This window comes from Dama dama, chromosome 18, assembly GCF_033118175.1.
Source record: "Dama dama isolate Ldn47 chromosome 18, ASM3311817v1, whole genome shotgun sequence".
In the NCBI taxonomy this organism is placed as follows: Eukaryota; Metazoa; Chordata; class Mammalia; order Artiodactyla; family Cervidae; genus Dama; species Dama dama.
In genome coordinates this window covers 100,858,338-100,873,416 of record NC_083698.1, presented here as the reverse complement: position 1 = coordinate 100,873,416, position 15,079 = coordinate 100,858,338, and the positions used below count along the sequence as shown (strand labels likewise).

The 15,079-nt window shown below is 46.8% G+C and overlaps 1 gene segment (V, D, J or C); it reads left to right on the top strand.

Moving 5' to 3' along the window:
* Positions 1-671: 671 nt before the first annotated feature.
* Positions 672-1,586, top strand: LOC133072925 (T cell receptor beta variable 30-like). The segment is given in 2 exon segments: positions 672-747; positions 1,074-1,586. Coding segments are annotated over 2 exon segments (417 nt in total).
* The last annotated feature ends 13,493 nt before the right edge of the window (positions 1,587-15,079 follow it).

Sequence of the window (15,079 nt, the reverse complement as noted above, 5' to 3'; positions counted from 1 at the left end):
TCTCCTCCTGCCTTCAATCTTTCCCAGCATCAGAGTCTGTTCCAATGAGTCGGTTCTTAGAGGATAGTTCAATCTAGTGAGGCTGTAAGAGGCACGTGAAGCACAGAAGCCAACTTTAATCTGTTCAGTAGTTGGTTCTGCCCATCCAGGTCTCCAGTCTTGTCTGCTAGGGATGAAGAGGATGCAGATCCCTTGATTGGCTGTCAGAGCAGCTTCCTCCCCTCAGAGCTGAGCTTTGAATACCCTGAAGACCTAAATCTCTAGAGCCTCCATCTGCTTTTATCTACTTTTCAGCTATCCAGGTGAGATGTACTCTAGCTGGCTTCTGGCTTCAGACAGACTCTAAAATCCCCTTTAATCATCCTGTTGGCATCGTTTCTCTGATGGTTACAGAGACCACTGGTCTCCTGGGGGACCCAGGGAGTCATCTCTTGTTTATAGGTAAATAATGAGTCATGAAATATATTTACATACCAGGACTTCAGCAAGATTTCAATAAAGATAACTAGTGCAGGGTAAAGCTGCTTCCCAGGGAGGATGGATGATTCATCACACGTTTAAGAAAAGACAAGCCTAATTTCCTCCCCAGCTTGAGGGGATACATGCTCTGTACTCTGTGATCTCCAAGTGGGAGGGACTTGGCCACCCCTGGGCCCAGAGGAGGAGTGTCAACCACACTTGTGAACTGAAGGTTGCCTGTAGTTATGCCCTGCTGTCTGCTGGCCCTTCTTCTGGGCACTTTCTTGGGTGGGTTCTCCTCTCAAGAGCTCACTCTCTGAATCCAGAGCCTTAGCTTTTGGTTTGACTCCATTTGGTACATGCCTTCAATGGTCTGGAATGAATGTGGAACTTTAGTCTTAGTGGCTGGTGTGCTGCGTCTTGGTTTTCTCCATCTCCAGGAAGGAGTTTGCTTTCTTGGTCTCTTCTTGCCCATGGAACCTCCCAGTCTACTCCCCATGATTACTTCTGTATGCCCGAGCCATGGAAGGGCTTTGAACCATCCCTCTCTCAGGATGGGAAGGTGAGCTGGGATGGGTTTCTTCCATCTAAGTGGCCTTTTATGCTTCCTGCAGGTGTCAGAGCTCAGACCATCCATCAATGGCCACCCACCAGGGTGCAGCTGGCAGGCAGCCCGCTCTCTCTGGAGTGCACCGTGAAGGGGACGTCAAACCCCTCCCTGTACTGGTACCGGCAGGAGGCAGGGGGGAGCCTCCAGCTGCTCTTCTCCTCTTTTGGTGCTGACCAGATAGATCCTAAGGAGTTCCAGAACTTCAAAGCTTCCAGGCCCCAGGACGGCCAGTTTATCCTGAGTTCTAAGAAGCTGCAGCTCAATAACTCTGGCTTCTACCTCTGCGCCTGGAGTCTCACACTGAGCTGGGTGGGGCAGACATCTGTGCAAAAACCCCACCCTCAGCACCCCCTCCAGAAGCCCTCACTCAGGGACTAGGCAGAGGGTGTTTGTCACTGGGTTTCTGACTGTCAGCCAACGCGAGGGCGACAGACTCAAGCCAGAGTCTCCAAAAGAACTTCACTGTGTTCTTGTTTCCTGTTTAATCACCCAGTCGTGTCTGACTCTTTTGCGACCCCGTGGACTGCAGCCCGCCAGGCTCCTCTGTCCATGGGATTTCCCAGGCAAGAATACTGGAGTGGGTTGCCATTCCCTTCTCCAGGGGATCTTCCCAAGCCAGGGATTGAACCTGCGTCTCCTGCTTTGGCAGGTGGATTCTTCACCACTGAGCCACCGGAGAAGCCCCACCACGTTCGCAGGGAGAAGGGGAAAGATTTATGTGTGGAGAACCTGTGGCATGCAGGCGCACAGTTAAGTTCCTGATGTGCAGATGTTTAGTCCAGGCTATCATGCGTCAGCCCTGAAAGTGTGCTATTCCTTGCCCATCACCCTCTTCTCCCACATTCCTATGGGTCTACACTGGCGGCTGAGGTTGTGCTTACGCTGACGAAAGACGAGAGGAATAGCATGCACCGCACTGGGATGTGATGTGATGGGAGACCAGTGAGCAACTCTGAGGATGCCAATTCGGGTTACCTAATTAGTAACTTTTCATCACCTGGAAAAGTCCTTGCTGTTTCTGCGGAGAATAGACACCTTGTGGAGGCTGGGATGCGGCTTTGGGCCAGGGAAGGAGCAAGATGTTATTGTAGCAGCTGCAAGAGTGATTTTGTTAGTATCAGAAACGTGTACTATCAGGAACGTTAGTATCAGAAACGTGTTAGTATCAGGAACGTTGATTATTGTTTGGGGTTTTAGATTTTTTTTTAAATTCCTGTTCTATTGTGTCTCCTTCCTCTCCTTATAGCAATGGAGGGGGCAGAGAAGCAGATGGTGATCAAAGAGATGCAAGAGACCAGATAAAAAGAGCATGTGTGTGTAAAGGCAGAGCCCTGAAAGAGAGAAATTACTTGGATGGAAATAAAGGAGAAGAAAGACTTATGGGGATGGCTGGAAAGAGATACCATAGTTACCTTGGCAACTGAGCCTCCTTCCTCATCCCTCAGCCCCTCATCCCTCCCTCCTCCTCCTCATTCCTAAAAAGATTTTCTTTTCTAATGTCCCTTCTGTTCCACGAGGGGGCACAAAAAGTCTTAAAATACTCTGTTCCTGGCATCATTTCATTTAGGACAATTCAGACATTTGTTTGTTTTCGGTACCATTTAATCTGCAGAATAAAATCAGACAGAGACACAAAGCAATCAAGCCAGTATTGAATAATGCCCAAGGGTCCTGTTGCTCCTTAAGGTCTACCATGTTTTAAGCAGATATACGTGCTGGACACTCAGAGCCAACACAGGGATTAAAAAGAGGAATGAAATACACTCAAGATGGTGCTGGATATGGTCACAGCATGGTGTAGTTAAGACCCTCGGAATTTGAGATTAGCAGATACATACTACCACATATAAAATAGACAAATGCCAAGGTCCTACTGTACAGTACAGAGAACTATATTCAATATTCTATAATAAACCATAATGGAAAAGAATATGAAAAAGGATAAATATATATACATGTATAACTGAGTCTCCTTGCTGTAACCAGAAGTTAACACAACATTGTAAATCAACCATACTTCAAGAAAAAGAATAAAAAATAGAAGTTGCAGGAAAAAAAATCAAGGCACTTGGTTTGTTTTTTTTTCCCCCACGTATGAAAATTTAAATTTACTAAGTCAATCAGCAATGCTTACAGTCATAAAAATAAAGATGTATTTACAACTCAAGTTTGGTTCACATTTAGCAATAAACAGCATCTTAAGCCAATGTTAGTTGGATGTTAGTTGATCGTTGAATATAAGCAGAAACAGATCTCTCCCTGAAACAGGTTTAGTTAATAGATTTTAATATTTAGGGCAGTTTTAGATTAATATAAATTGAGCAGATAATAAAGTTCTCATATATGTCCATTTCCTCCCCAGCCTTCCCTGTTGTTAATATCTTATTTATATGAGTGTGGTATGCTTATTGTTGATATATGGATATATTATTACTGACTAAAGTCCATGGCTTACATTAGAACTTACTCTTTGTGTTGTACATTTCTGTGGTATTTGACAAGTGTGTTGTATCTTTTATTAACCGTTAGCACTGTCATCAGCCGTCATGCAGAATAGTTTCACTGCCTGACAAATGCCCTGGGCTTGTCTACTAATTTGTCTCTTCTTTCCCTGCAAACCCTGGTAACCACCGATCTTTCACTGTCACTATGTTTTTAAGGCCTTTGGGCTTTGAGTTTAAATTTACTAGCTCTTATGACCTTGTGTTCATTTTCTAATCTCTCTGAAATTCATCTTCCTCTCCTGTGAAAATTTCCTTATTGGATCATTAAGTGTGTTGAATTAGATGGCATTTATGTTATGAAGCTCTATTATAGGGTCTACATTTCAACAGACATTATATTTGTCTCTGAGTTTACAAGATATTTGGATTATAGCTTACGCAAAAGAGGGCTTCCCTGATAGCTCAGTTGGTAAAGAATCCACCAGCAATGCAGGAGACCTTGGTTTGATTCCTGGGTTGGGAAGATCCCCTGGAGAAGGGATAGGCTACCTACTTCAGTATTCTTGGGCTGCCCTTGTGGCTCAGCTGGTAAAGAATTTGCCTGCAATGTTGGAGGCCTCGGTTTGATCCCTGGGTTGGGAAGATCCCCTGGAGAAGGGAAAGGCTACCCACTCCAGTATTCTGGTGTGGAGAATTCCATGGACTGTACAGACCATGGTGTTGCAAAGAGTCAGACATGACTGAGCGACTTTCACTTTACCCAAAAGAAAGACTTGCTTATTTTTTTTTTTAATTCTCTGAGTTTTAAGGTCTTTGACTGAGTTTGTTATAATGTTGCTTCTATTTTATGTTTTGGTTTTTGGTCATGAGGCATGTTGGATCTTAGCTCCACAACCAGGGATGAAACCCACACCCCCTGTGTGAGAAGGCAGTCTTAACCACTGGACCACCAGGGAAATCCGGAAAGGCTTGTTTATTTAAAAAAGCTCTTTTAAATTTAAACTCTGTAGTAATTACTAGTATTTTTAAGTGCTAAATATACTTTGATAGTAAAAATATGAAACTTGTACCCTACGCTGTGCTTGTTCAGATATTTATCTTTTCTATTGGGCCTTTACGTAGACCCAGAATGCTTCTTAACAGTGAGGTGTTCCAGGGACTCACTGCTATTCAAGGGGAGTTGTACTATTCAAGGAGAGTTGGTAGAAGGTTTAAAACAGATTATTTCTGTAAGAAATTCAGAAAAGTTCTAGAAAGCTTCAAAAGGAGAGAACTTTATCTCCAGGTTGAGTTTGGGGAGAGGCTAGTATTTAGATAAGCAAAATGACATTCCCAGCAGGAGAGTCAGTTTGAATAGAAATGCGGAGATCTCCATCAATATTGAAAGTGGGGAAGCAGTCCCGGTCACTGCACAGGGCAATAGAGAGATAGGACTGCATTCATTGGTAAAGGGAGGCTAGTTAAGGAGAGGCCTGCAAGCCATCCAAATTCATCAGAACAAGTTACTATCCGCCATGATATCTGCCCCATTCATAAAGAAGAGTCCTATTCCCATAACTTCTTCCACAGTCTCTGGGCATCAGAAATCTACAACCATTGTAATGTCAGGAGACAAATGAAACCAGTGCAGGACAGAGGCTACTACTCAGAAATGCACTCTCCTGCCTAGAATTCATCAATCTCACTCACCTCTTTGGAGAGATGGGACTGTCTCTTTTGAGCAGACCTTCCACACCCCTGACTCTGACTTTGTAGGTGTGCCCGGACAACTCTTCCCATACATGTCATTCCCCGGCCTCTGGCACGTGGAAGACCCAGGGCCACAGGCTGGTGGCCAGAACTCCCTTCACATCTGGATCTTAGCCACTCTTTGGATTCATAGGGAGAGACCCTGGGGGCTCTAAGTGGCTTGGGGAATCTGGGGAAGCCCTGGTTTGGGAAGCTAGTGAGATAAAATTGGGTGACTTCCTGGTTGCGCCCAGGATTACACGCCTTGAGCTGAGGATGCTGTGGCCCTTTGAGTTGCTGCAAAGCACATCTGCCCTGTTACTTTTCCGGTTGTTTCCCGTTCTCTCCTTGGAGGTGCTGTTTCTGGTTGTGTGTTTTTCTGTTCTCTCTGGGCTGTGTTCTCCCTCCTCCTCTTGCCCAGATGGGATGGACCTTGCCCATCACACAGACGCACAAGGCCTCGGCGGTAGGGACGATGCTGAGGGAAACCCAGTCGCTAGGGCACGCAGACACCAGCGCAGAGAGTCAGGGACTGTCCCTTTCTTAGTCTGTTGATGACCTAGGGCTCCCTTTCCTCTGAGTCATTAGCACCCACTCCTGAGATGAGTGGAAGGAAGTGGGAGGCTCTGTGTGGGGGGTGGGGGGAGGGAGTTGCCGGAGGGATGTGGGGCCAGAAGCCACCCCAGTGGGGTCCCAGCAGTTATGGCAGCTGCTCTGCCTCCTTCAGTGTCTTCAAGACGCTCCCTGCAGCCTCTGATGTAGGGCGTAACCTCCAGCAGGTGTGGGAGTTGTGCGGGGGGAGGGGGTGTGGGGGTCTGCACGTGCAGCTGCGGTGCCTGGATCTCCCTCCAGAGGCCCTCCCCTCTCCCCCTGTAGTTCTATTTCCACTGCCTGGGTGCTCACCAGAGGCCCAGGCAGAAAGGGCCACATGGAAGGAGGGTGAGGCAGGATGTGGTGAGCGTGGTGTTGGAGAAGCTCAGAAGGTGGCGGTGGGGGGCTGGGGGAGGGACTTTCACAGGCGCCCCAGATGCAGGACCTGGTAAATGTCAGACCACATCCTGTTGTGAGTCCCCGAGACGGTGCAGGGGCAGGTGTGTGGCTGTTGCTGCTTATACTGATGTTACTCAGAGATAAACAGCTTGACAGCCGGCGCTGGGCTCAGACACCCCATCTCTTCCCTCGCTGTCTTCTAAAAGACCCCAGCCTGCTGCTTTTACTTCCTGGCCTTTGATTCAAGCCCATTCTCCTTTAAACACTGGTTTTTTTCCCTCCTCATTCAAGGAGCTGGACCTCTTTTCAGGTGCCAGGGCTCCAGGTGCTTTTAGTTAACATTGGGATTCTCGGGTCAGCACCAACTCCCTGACACCATAGACAGCCTCTGAGACTGTCTTGCATGTGAATGGTTTGTGTCTGGGAAGAGCTTAGATTGCCCGAATTACCTTTATCATGGTGATCTGGGGCCTATAGACTTTGAACCACTGGATCTGAAGAGCTGAGCTCCAGATTCCTTAGAGATCACTTTATCCAGTCTCCTCACTTCACAGAGGGGGCGACTGCAGCCCAGAGAAGAAAACTGAGTTGTCCATGCTATGCAGCTATGGAGGGCCAGAAGCAAAAGCCAAGCCCCGTGTTTTAGCAGCTCCTGGACCTCAGGCAAAGCTTAGGGGGATGTGAACTGAATGTTAAACAGTGATCTTGTTATGAATTTTATGAACCACTTGTGTAAGAATAAACAAGTTACAATGATCAGATCTGAGGTGGCCTGAGGATGGGGAGGTAACGATGAGGACCTGCAGAGTTAGAATCCTGCAGAAACTAGAGAGTTGCAGAGATGAGCTGAAGAAACATGATAAAGTTAAGCACTCCCTGATACCTTGCCTGCACACCCCCCCCCCACCCCCGACCCCTACAAAAAAGAGAGGAATCCGAATACCTAAACACAGGAAAGGGACTATGTGTTCACAAGCAGTGCATGTGGTGAAGAATCAGGGTTTGAGTCAAAAGTGAGCTCTTTGAGACAATGGGGTGAGTGGGTCTAGGCATTGACAAGTCGCCCTATTGGCACCAAAGTAGAAGGTATGGCGAACAGAAGGTGCAGCTCCCTGTTCCCCTCTGGAGCTCAGAACAGCACACTTAGGAAAGTAGGAAGATAGAAACAAATGGAAACATTTCAGAAGAGAGTGGTTGGGCTGTGGAGAGAGTAGGAGTACTCAAAACTGTGCCATATGAGGCAAAAAATTGAGAGGGCTGGAAATGTTTAGCTTGAAAAACAAAGTTTTAGGCTAATAATTATCATGACAGCAGCTAATATTCATTGACACTGTGGATAACAGCTATTCCTGTTGTGTGAATTAAATAAGATGAAACCACCTTACGAAGTTGGGGTTGTGATTGCGCCCATTTTATAGGCAGGAAAGCTGAGTCTCAGAGGTGGTCATTTGCCCAAGATCACATGGTTTATAAAGGCAGATCTAAGGCTTGGAACTATGTCTCTTTGGCTTTAATGTCCCTGTTCTTTGTTGTCACAATGTTCTCATCTATCTCAGTTCAGTCACTCAGTCATGTCCAACTCTTTGCGACCCCATGAATCTCAGCACGCCAGGCCTCCCTGTCCATCACCAACTCCTGGAGATTACTCAGACTCATGTCCATCGAGTCAGTGATGCCATCCAGCCTCTGTCGTCCCCTTCTCCTCCTGCCCCTAATCCCTCCCAGCATCAGGGTCTTTTCCAATGAGTCAACTCTTCACATGAGGTGGCCAAAGTATTGGAGTTTCAGCTTCAGCATCTACTGCATGCTTTTTCCATCCTGCAAAGTCAAACTTTTAAAGGTTCTGCTTGTTCTGTCTGTCACAGATTTGCTGACTCTACTAGAGATGAGCATGCTAGTTGTCTTAAGAACTTTCTTGAGAGTATAATTATGACCAATACTTGGCATGACAATGAGATTTATGGAAACCTAAAGGGGACAAAATTCTTCATAGTGCTGTCCAGTGATCAAGTGACCTACCCAGACAGGTCGAGAGTTCTCTGTCCCGGGACAGATCAAGCATAACTAGGGGGAATTCAAGACTCTGCAATTTATGCTTCTTTACCACCAGAGTATCTATGATTCCAAGATCCAGTCAAGGTCAAGACCCATGATGGGAGTGAGGGTGCAGCAGGCTGAGCAGCAGCTACTGGAGTGGCCTACAGCTTGGGCAGGAGTGTCACAGCCAGGATCACTATCAAGTCACCATTTAAAAATCCACTTCCTATTGTCAGCAAGTCTGGTCATGTTGTGGTGGGGGGTGGGTCGATGGGAAGTCCTGTAGTGCAGTCTTCCTGTCAAGATCACCCCTCACACTAATGGGGGTCAGCTGAGGAAACTTTTGTGGAAATAGTCACAGTTGTTGACTCTTCTTCAGTTCTATTTACTGATATATAGACCCATCCTGGGTGTTCATTGGAAGGACTGATGTTGAAGCTGAAACTCCAATACTTTGGCCACCTGATGTGAAGAGCTGACCCATTTGAAAAGACCCCAATGCTGGGAAAGATTGAGGGCAGGAGGAGAAGGGGATGACAGGGGATGAGATGGTTGGATGGCACCACCAACTCAATGGATATGGGTTTGGGCAGACTCCGGGAGTTGATGATGGACAGGGAGGCCTGGCATGCTGCGGTTCATGGGGTCGCAAAGAGTCAGACACGACGGATGGACTGAACTGAACTGAGACCCATCCATATCTCTGGGACCCCATATCCCCAAGAAGCCCTCCTAGGAGTCCAGGTACAACAATGGGTGGAGAGGGAGGAGAAAGACACACAGCTGGGACCCTGAGGGAGGAGTATGGTGAGCAAAGAACATGTCATCTGTTGCAGGGTGGCAGTTCAGGACTCAACCAAGCACTGTCATGATCGGTCCCCAGGAGAGGCAGAGAGCGCGGTGGCTAAGCACCCAGGGACTTCAGATCCACAAAGAGAAGAAAGTCCTCAGGAAGGGAGGGGGGGAGGATATCCAATGCTAGACTGAGGCAGGAAATGCTTTATCTGGGGGGCCAGGATGGGAAGGGTGATATGTCACGTTATGGAGTCTCAAGGCTGAGAGATCACCTTTCTGGAAACTACGGGAATCTGCCACGAGTAACAAGAATGAATTGCAGTTACTGTTGTTACCAGGCTCGGTGGCCTTCTGCACTGTGAGTCTTCCTATATGGCTACAGGGCAATTTCCATGGACAAGAAAAAAGGGAACTTGGTGATGAAAGTCTGAGAAGCAGTCAGTGGGATTTATAGTACCAGATCTCATCGTCTTATTTGATAAGGATTTATAAAGAGAAAACAGACTTTTTTTTCAAATTTTTTCACCAAATATTTATTGAGCACTTACTATGTACTATGCATTGTTCAAAGATTCTTATCCTTATGGAGCTTATATAAAGATGTCTTTCCAGGAAGCAAGAAAGTTTCAAGGAAGTAAGAGAGAAGAACTACAGAATGACAAAAGACAAACTGAAGATGGTAATCATCAGAGTAAATTTTATCCAGGATCTAGGTAATCTAATATCACTGGCTTATATATGGGTGGCTTATGCCTGAGATAGCAAGATACCAAGCGAACTTGGGGATTATAGCAAACAAAAACTTGTACTAATTACAGTCTGTATATGGATATAGGTAGCCTTTGAATATCTGTAATTATCTTTTTCCCTGTATCCTTATAGTAGTAATATGAAGTGGTTTGGGCTCACCTTTATTGTAAATTCATTAAGATAGGAATAAAGATACATTTACTACCTTTGCTAGCGACAAAGTGAAAGTCACTCAGTTGTGTCCACCTCTCTGCAACCTCATGGAGACTATAGAGTCCATGGAATTCTCCAGGCCAGAATACCAGAGTGGGTATCCTTTCCCTTCTCCAGGGGATCTGCCCAACCCAGGGATCGAACCCAGGTCTCCTGCATTGCAGGCAGATTCTTTGTCAGCTGAGCACTAAAGTATGCCTTTGGGTAAAGATGTTCTGAATTAAGTATGAATCTACTACTTGTTAGCTTGAGTGACCTTAGACAGCTTATTTAACCTCTTTGTATGTCTCATGTTCCTCATCTCTAAAATAAAGATAATAAGAGTTCCTACCTGGTGGTTGCTCAGTCATGTCTGACTCTTTGTGACCCCATGGACTATACAGTCCATGAAATTCTCCAGGTCAGAATACTGGAGTGGGTAGCCTTTCCCTTCAGGGGATCTTCCCAACCCAGAGACCAAACCCAGGTCTCCCTCATTGCAGGCAGATTCCTTACTGGCTGTGGCACAAGGGAAGCCCAAGAATATTAGAGTGGGTAACCTATCCCTTCTCCAGAGGATCTTCCCAACCCAGGTATTGAACAGGGGTCTCCTGCATTGCAGGTGGATTCTTTACTAACTGAGCTATCAAAGGCAGAGGAACCAGAGATCAAATTGCCAACATCTGTTGGATCAACGAAAAAGTAAGAGAGTTCCAGGAAAACATCTACTTCTGCTTTACTGACTACACCAAAGCCTTTGACTGTATGGGTCACAACAAACTGGAAAATTCTGAAAGAGATGGGAATACCAGACCACCTGACCTGCCTCCTGAGAAATCAATATGAGGGTCAAGAAACAATAGTTAGAACTGGACATGGAACAAGAGACTGGTTCCAAATTGGGAAAAGCGTACATCAAGGCTGTGTACTGTCATTCTGCTTATTTAACTTATATGCAGAGTACATCATGTGAAATGCCAGGCTGGATGAAGCACAAGCTGGAATCAAGATTGCCAGGAAAAATAGCAATAACCTCAGATATGCAGATGACACCACCCTTATGGCAGAAAGCAAAGAACTAAAGAGCCTCTTGATGAAAGTGAAAGAGGAGAGTGAAGTTGGCTTAAAGCTCAAGTTTCAGAAAACTAAGATCATGGCATCTGGTCCCATCAATTCCTGGCAAATAGATGGGGAAACAATGGAAACATCACCCACCAAGACAGATTTTATTTTTGGGGGCTCCAAAATCACTGCAGATGGACTGCAGTCATGAAATTAAGAGATGCTTGCTCCTTGGAAGAAAAACTATGACCACCCTAGACAGCATATTAAAAAGCAGAGACATTACTTTGCCAACAAAGGTCCATCTAGTCAAGGCTATGGTTTTTCCAGTAGTCATGTATGGATGTGAGAGTTGGACTATAAAGAAACCTGAACACCGAAGAATTGATTCTTTTGAGGTGTGATGTTGGAGAAGACTGTTGAAAGTCCCTTGGACTGCAAAGAGATCCAACCAGTCCATCCTAAAGGAAATCAGTCCTGAATAAAAGGAAATCAGTCCTGAATATTCATTGGAAGGACTGATGCTGAAGCTGAAACTCCAATACTTTGGCCACCTGATGGGAAAACTAACTCCTTGGAAAAGACCCTGATGCTGGGAAAGATTGAAGGCAGGAGGAGAAGGGGACAACAGAGGATGAGATGGTTGGATGGCATCACTGACTCAATGGACATGAGTTTGAGTAAACTCCGGGAGGTGGCGATGGACAGGGAGGCCTGGCGTGCTGTGGTCCATGGGGTCGCAAAGAGTTGGACACAACTGAGCGACTGAGCTGACTGAACTGAACTGTGCTAGTAGGAACATTCTTCTTCTGGGCAAGTGACAGTGACTCAAGCAGCCCTTCCCACAGGAGTCGTGTCCCCCACCAGGACGTCACCCACTAGGACCAGCTGGATACTTTCCTTCCTCTCCTAACTTCTGAGTAAATCTCTAAAGGTCACAGGGTTGAGGTTCCTTTCCTTGAGAGCTACCCATGGGAAGTCCAGCTGTGTCCTTCGAATGGCAAAAACCTGGGGAATCACAGGCATTCTTCTAGAGATGGTTGGCTTGTAAGTCTCTTCAATTAGTAAGCATGCTTTGCCCCGGGCTGTGTGTGACTTATGGAGTTTGCCCCGGTCTACACTCTCCCCACAAATTTCCTTAATGGAATGAGGCTTGGATTAGCTTTGAGATTGGAAAAGTTGACAGGCAGGTCAATGAGGAATTGCTTTAGTGCTTTCCATTCCAGAAATGACTCTGGTCTCAGAAACTTCCCCTGAGCCCCTTTGATTGGAGTGGCTGTGGGTCCTGGTTTGCCAGGACCATCCTTCCTTACCCCTCCTGTCTCAGTATCTCATCTTTCACCCTCAGTAGCACCCCCATTTGCACAATAACAGTGTGATTGCCCTGTATCTAAGCCATCTTTGCTCAGTTTCACCTGAGAAAGAAAAGGAGGGGTTGACTAGAATTGGTCCAGAAGGATCTATTTAGATTCTAGGGAAAGAGGCAGAGGTGGAAGAGATTAACTTCCTAGTGCCTGTGCATTGAATGCTGGGGCAGGGTTGTCTGAGAGAGATGAGGAAAGGACTGTAAAGGTTTGGGAAGAGGGGCCTCTCTGGATCAAGGGAGGGTGGGGATCAAGTGGAGTTTCTCCATCTTTGTGATGTTTCCAGGAGTGAGAAGGTGACAAGCCCCAAGTCATGCATCCTCCAGAAGACATTCATTCCTCACCTTGACACCCCCCAGGTGCCCACCATCAACCCCCCCCCAACATCCTCCCACCTGCTAATACCACTGCTTTTAGCACCCCAAAGATGACAGCCACCGAACCCGCAGAGCCTCCTCTGCCCCGCCTCCACCCCGATCTCGTCCCTACAGCAGGTCAGGTTTCTCCTCACAGGCCTCTTGCACAAACCTTTGCCTCCCACACTGCCTGCTCAGTCCGCTGCTCCTGATCCACAAAACTCCCTGTTCTCTCCGAGGCGTTTGTTACTCCTTTAGCTGCTCATCTCCCCATTCGACCCTTGTGAGGAACCACCACACGTGTCTAGAGTGGAAGGTACTTTTGTAGGTGCTGGTCTAGAGACTAAACTCAGTCTCCTTTAAGTCACCACCGAAACAAGCAAACAACAACAGCAATGGCAAATTAAAAAAAAAAAAATGCGGTTTGAGAAATACTCAACTCAGGAGTCAGATACTCCTGACTGATGGTAAGTTACAAGCATGTGATGAGCCTCCCAGGCCATCCCTCACTCGGGCCATGTCCTTTCCTGGCCTGTGTGAGTCAGGTCCAGAGAACCCCTCATCTCCCGTTCCTAACACGCGGCGTAGGGGGGTGGGTAATGTCACCCCAAATTCACGCCCACCGAACTTCAGACTGTGACTAACTGGGAAATAAGATCTTTACAGATGTAATTTGTTAAGAATCTCAGGATGAAATCCTTCTGAACGGAGGGTGTGTCCCAAATCCAAAGACTTGCGTCCTGGTAAGTGAAAGGAGGGAACTTAAACACAGACACGGGGAAGGACATATGCAGACCGAGATAGAAGGCAGGGGCGACGCTGCCTTGAGTCCAGGAGGCTAGGAGCTGTCAGAACTGGGGAGAAGCAGGGAAGGATTCTCTCTTAGAGTTCTGGAGGGGAGTGCAGCTCTGCCAACACCTTGATTTTTCCTTTGGCCTTTGGAACTGTGAGAGAACGCATTTCGACTGCTTTAAAGCATCAAGTGCGTGGTTCTTTAAAGCATCAAGTGTGTGGTTCTTAGCAGCGCTAAGAAATAAATATACTGAGGATTCAAAGTGTCTCTAGTCCGTTGCTGTGGGTTCTGCCCTCGCCTTCAGGGTCACCCAGAGATTTCATAAGTGACCACATGCTCTTGGTCACCACTTGGGCAAAGCTTCCTGAACTACCCTCTTCAGAAAAATGTGCTACAGTTTCATAGCTTACCAGTCATTTGATTCATAGTTTCTTCACCTATGAAATCAGGAGAAAAAAATTACCTGCTTGTGGGATGGTTGTGGGGATTGGTTGGGACAATGCGTGTGCCAGGGCCCAGCCTGGAACAAAGCAGGCGATGAGGACTCCATCTTTCCCACCATCTTCCACATTTCGGAACTTCTTTTCTCATTCCCGACATTCTGCCTCAACTCACTTACCCAGGGTCTCTCTCCCTGGTCTGCCTCTGTCCTCTGATGGCATTCCTCTCCTCCCTCCCCCTCCCTGCCCCAGTGATTGTAACCTGCAATTAGCACTTGCCCCAGTAAGAGAACTGTCTTCCCAAAGAGTTGTCTGCACTCAACATGCTCCATTTAGGGTGGCCTGGCCTCCATCCCAATGAAAGAAGGAGCTTCTGTTAGAAGGGCTTCAGGGGTATAGCACCCCAACCCACACTGGACCCTCTCCCCATCTTTGTTCCTCCCCACCATGGGAGCATGTCTGCCCCTATGTGTCCTGCCTCTGTGAAATCTCCAGGTTTCATGCTTCAGCTTTTTCAGCTCTATGCTGTCTTTAGGATTCTAACCTAGACAGGCAGAGTAGAACTAAATCTCAAGCCCAAATTCTGAAACCAGATAAGATGGAAGTGTTAAGAAACAAAGATAAACCCTAAATGCACAAGAAGTGAAACTTGAATTTGGAATTGAGAAATGACCAGACATTCCAACCCATAGGTGGCCCCGTCCTCTGTCCAGCACTGAGGTGGGGATTATGGTTCCCTTCCATTCATTCTTTTTTTCCTTTCATTCATTCTTGAAAAAAGTGAAAGTGTTAGTTGCTCATTCCTGTCCGACTCTTGGTGACCCCATGGACTGTAGCCTCCGAGGCTCCTCTGTCCAAGGAATTTTCCAGGCAAGAATACTGGAGTGGGTAGCCATTCCCTTCTCCAGGGAATCTTCTTGACCCAGCAGACCCAAACTGAGGTCTGCTGCATTGCAGGCAGATTCTTTACCATCTGAGCCACCATCTGCCCTCAAAATGCAGGTTTTCCAGAGCCCAACTTCTTGTCCTTCAGATTAACCCTACAAATGGGGGCCCAGA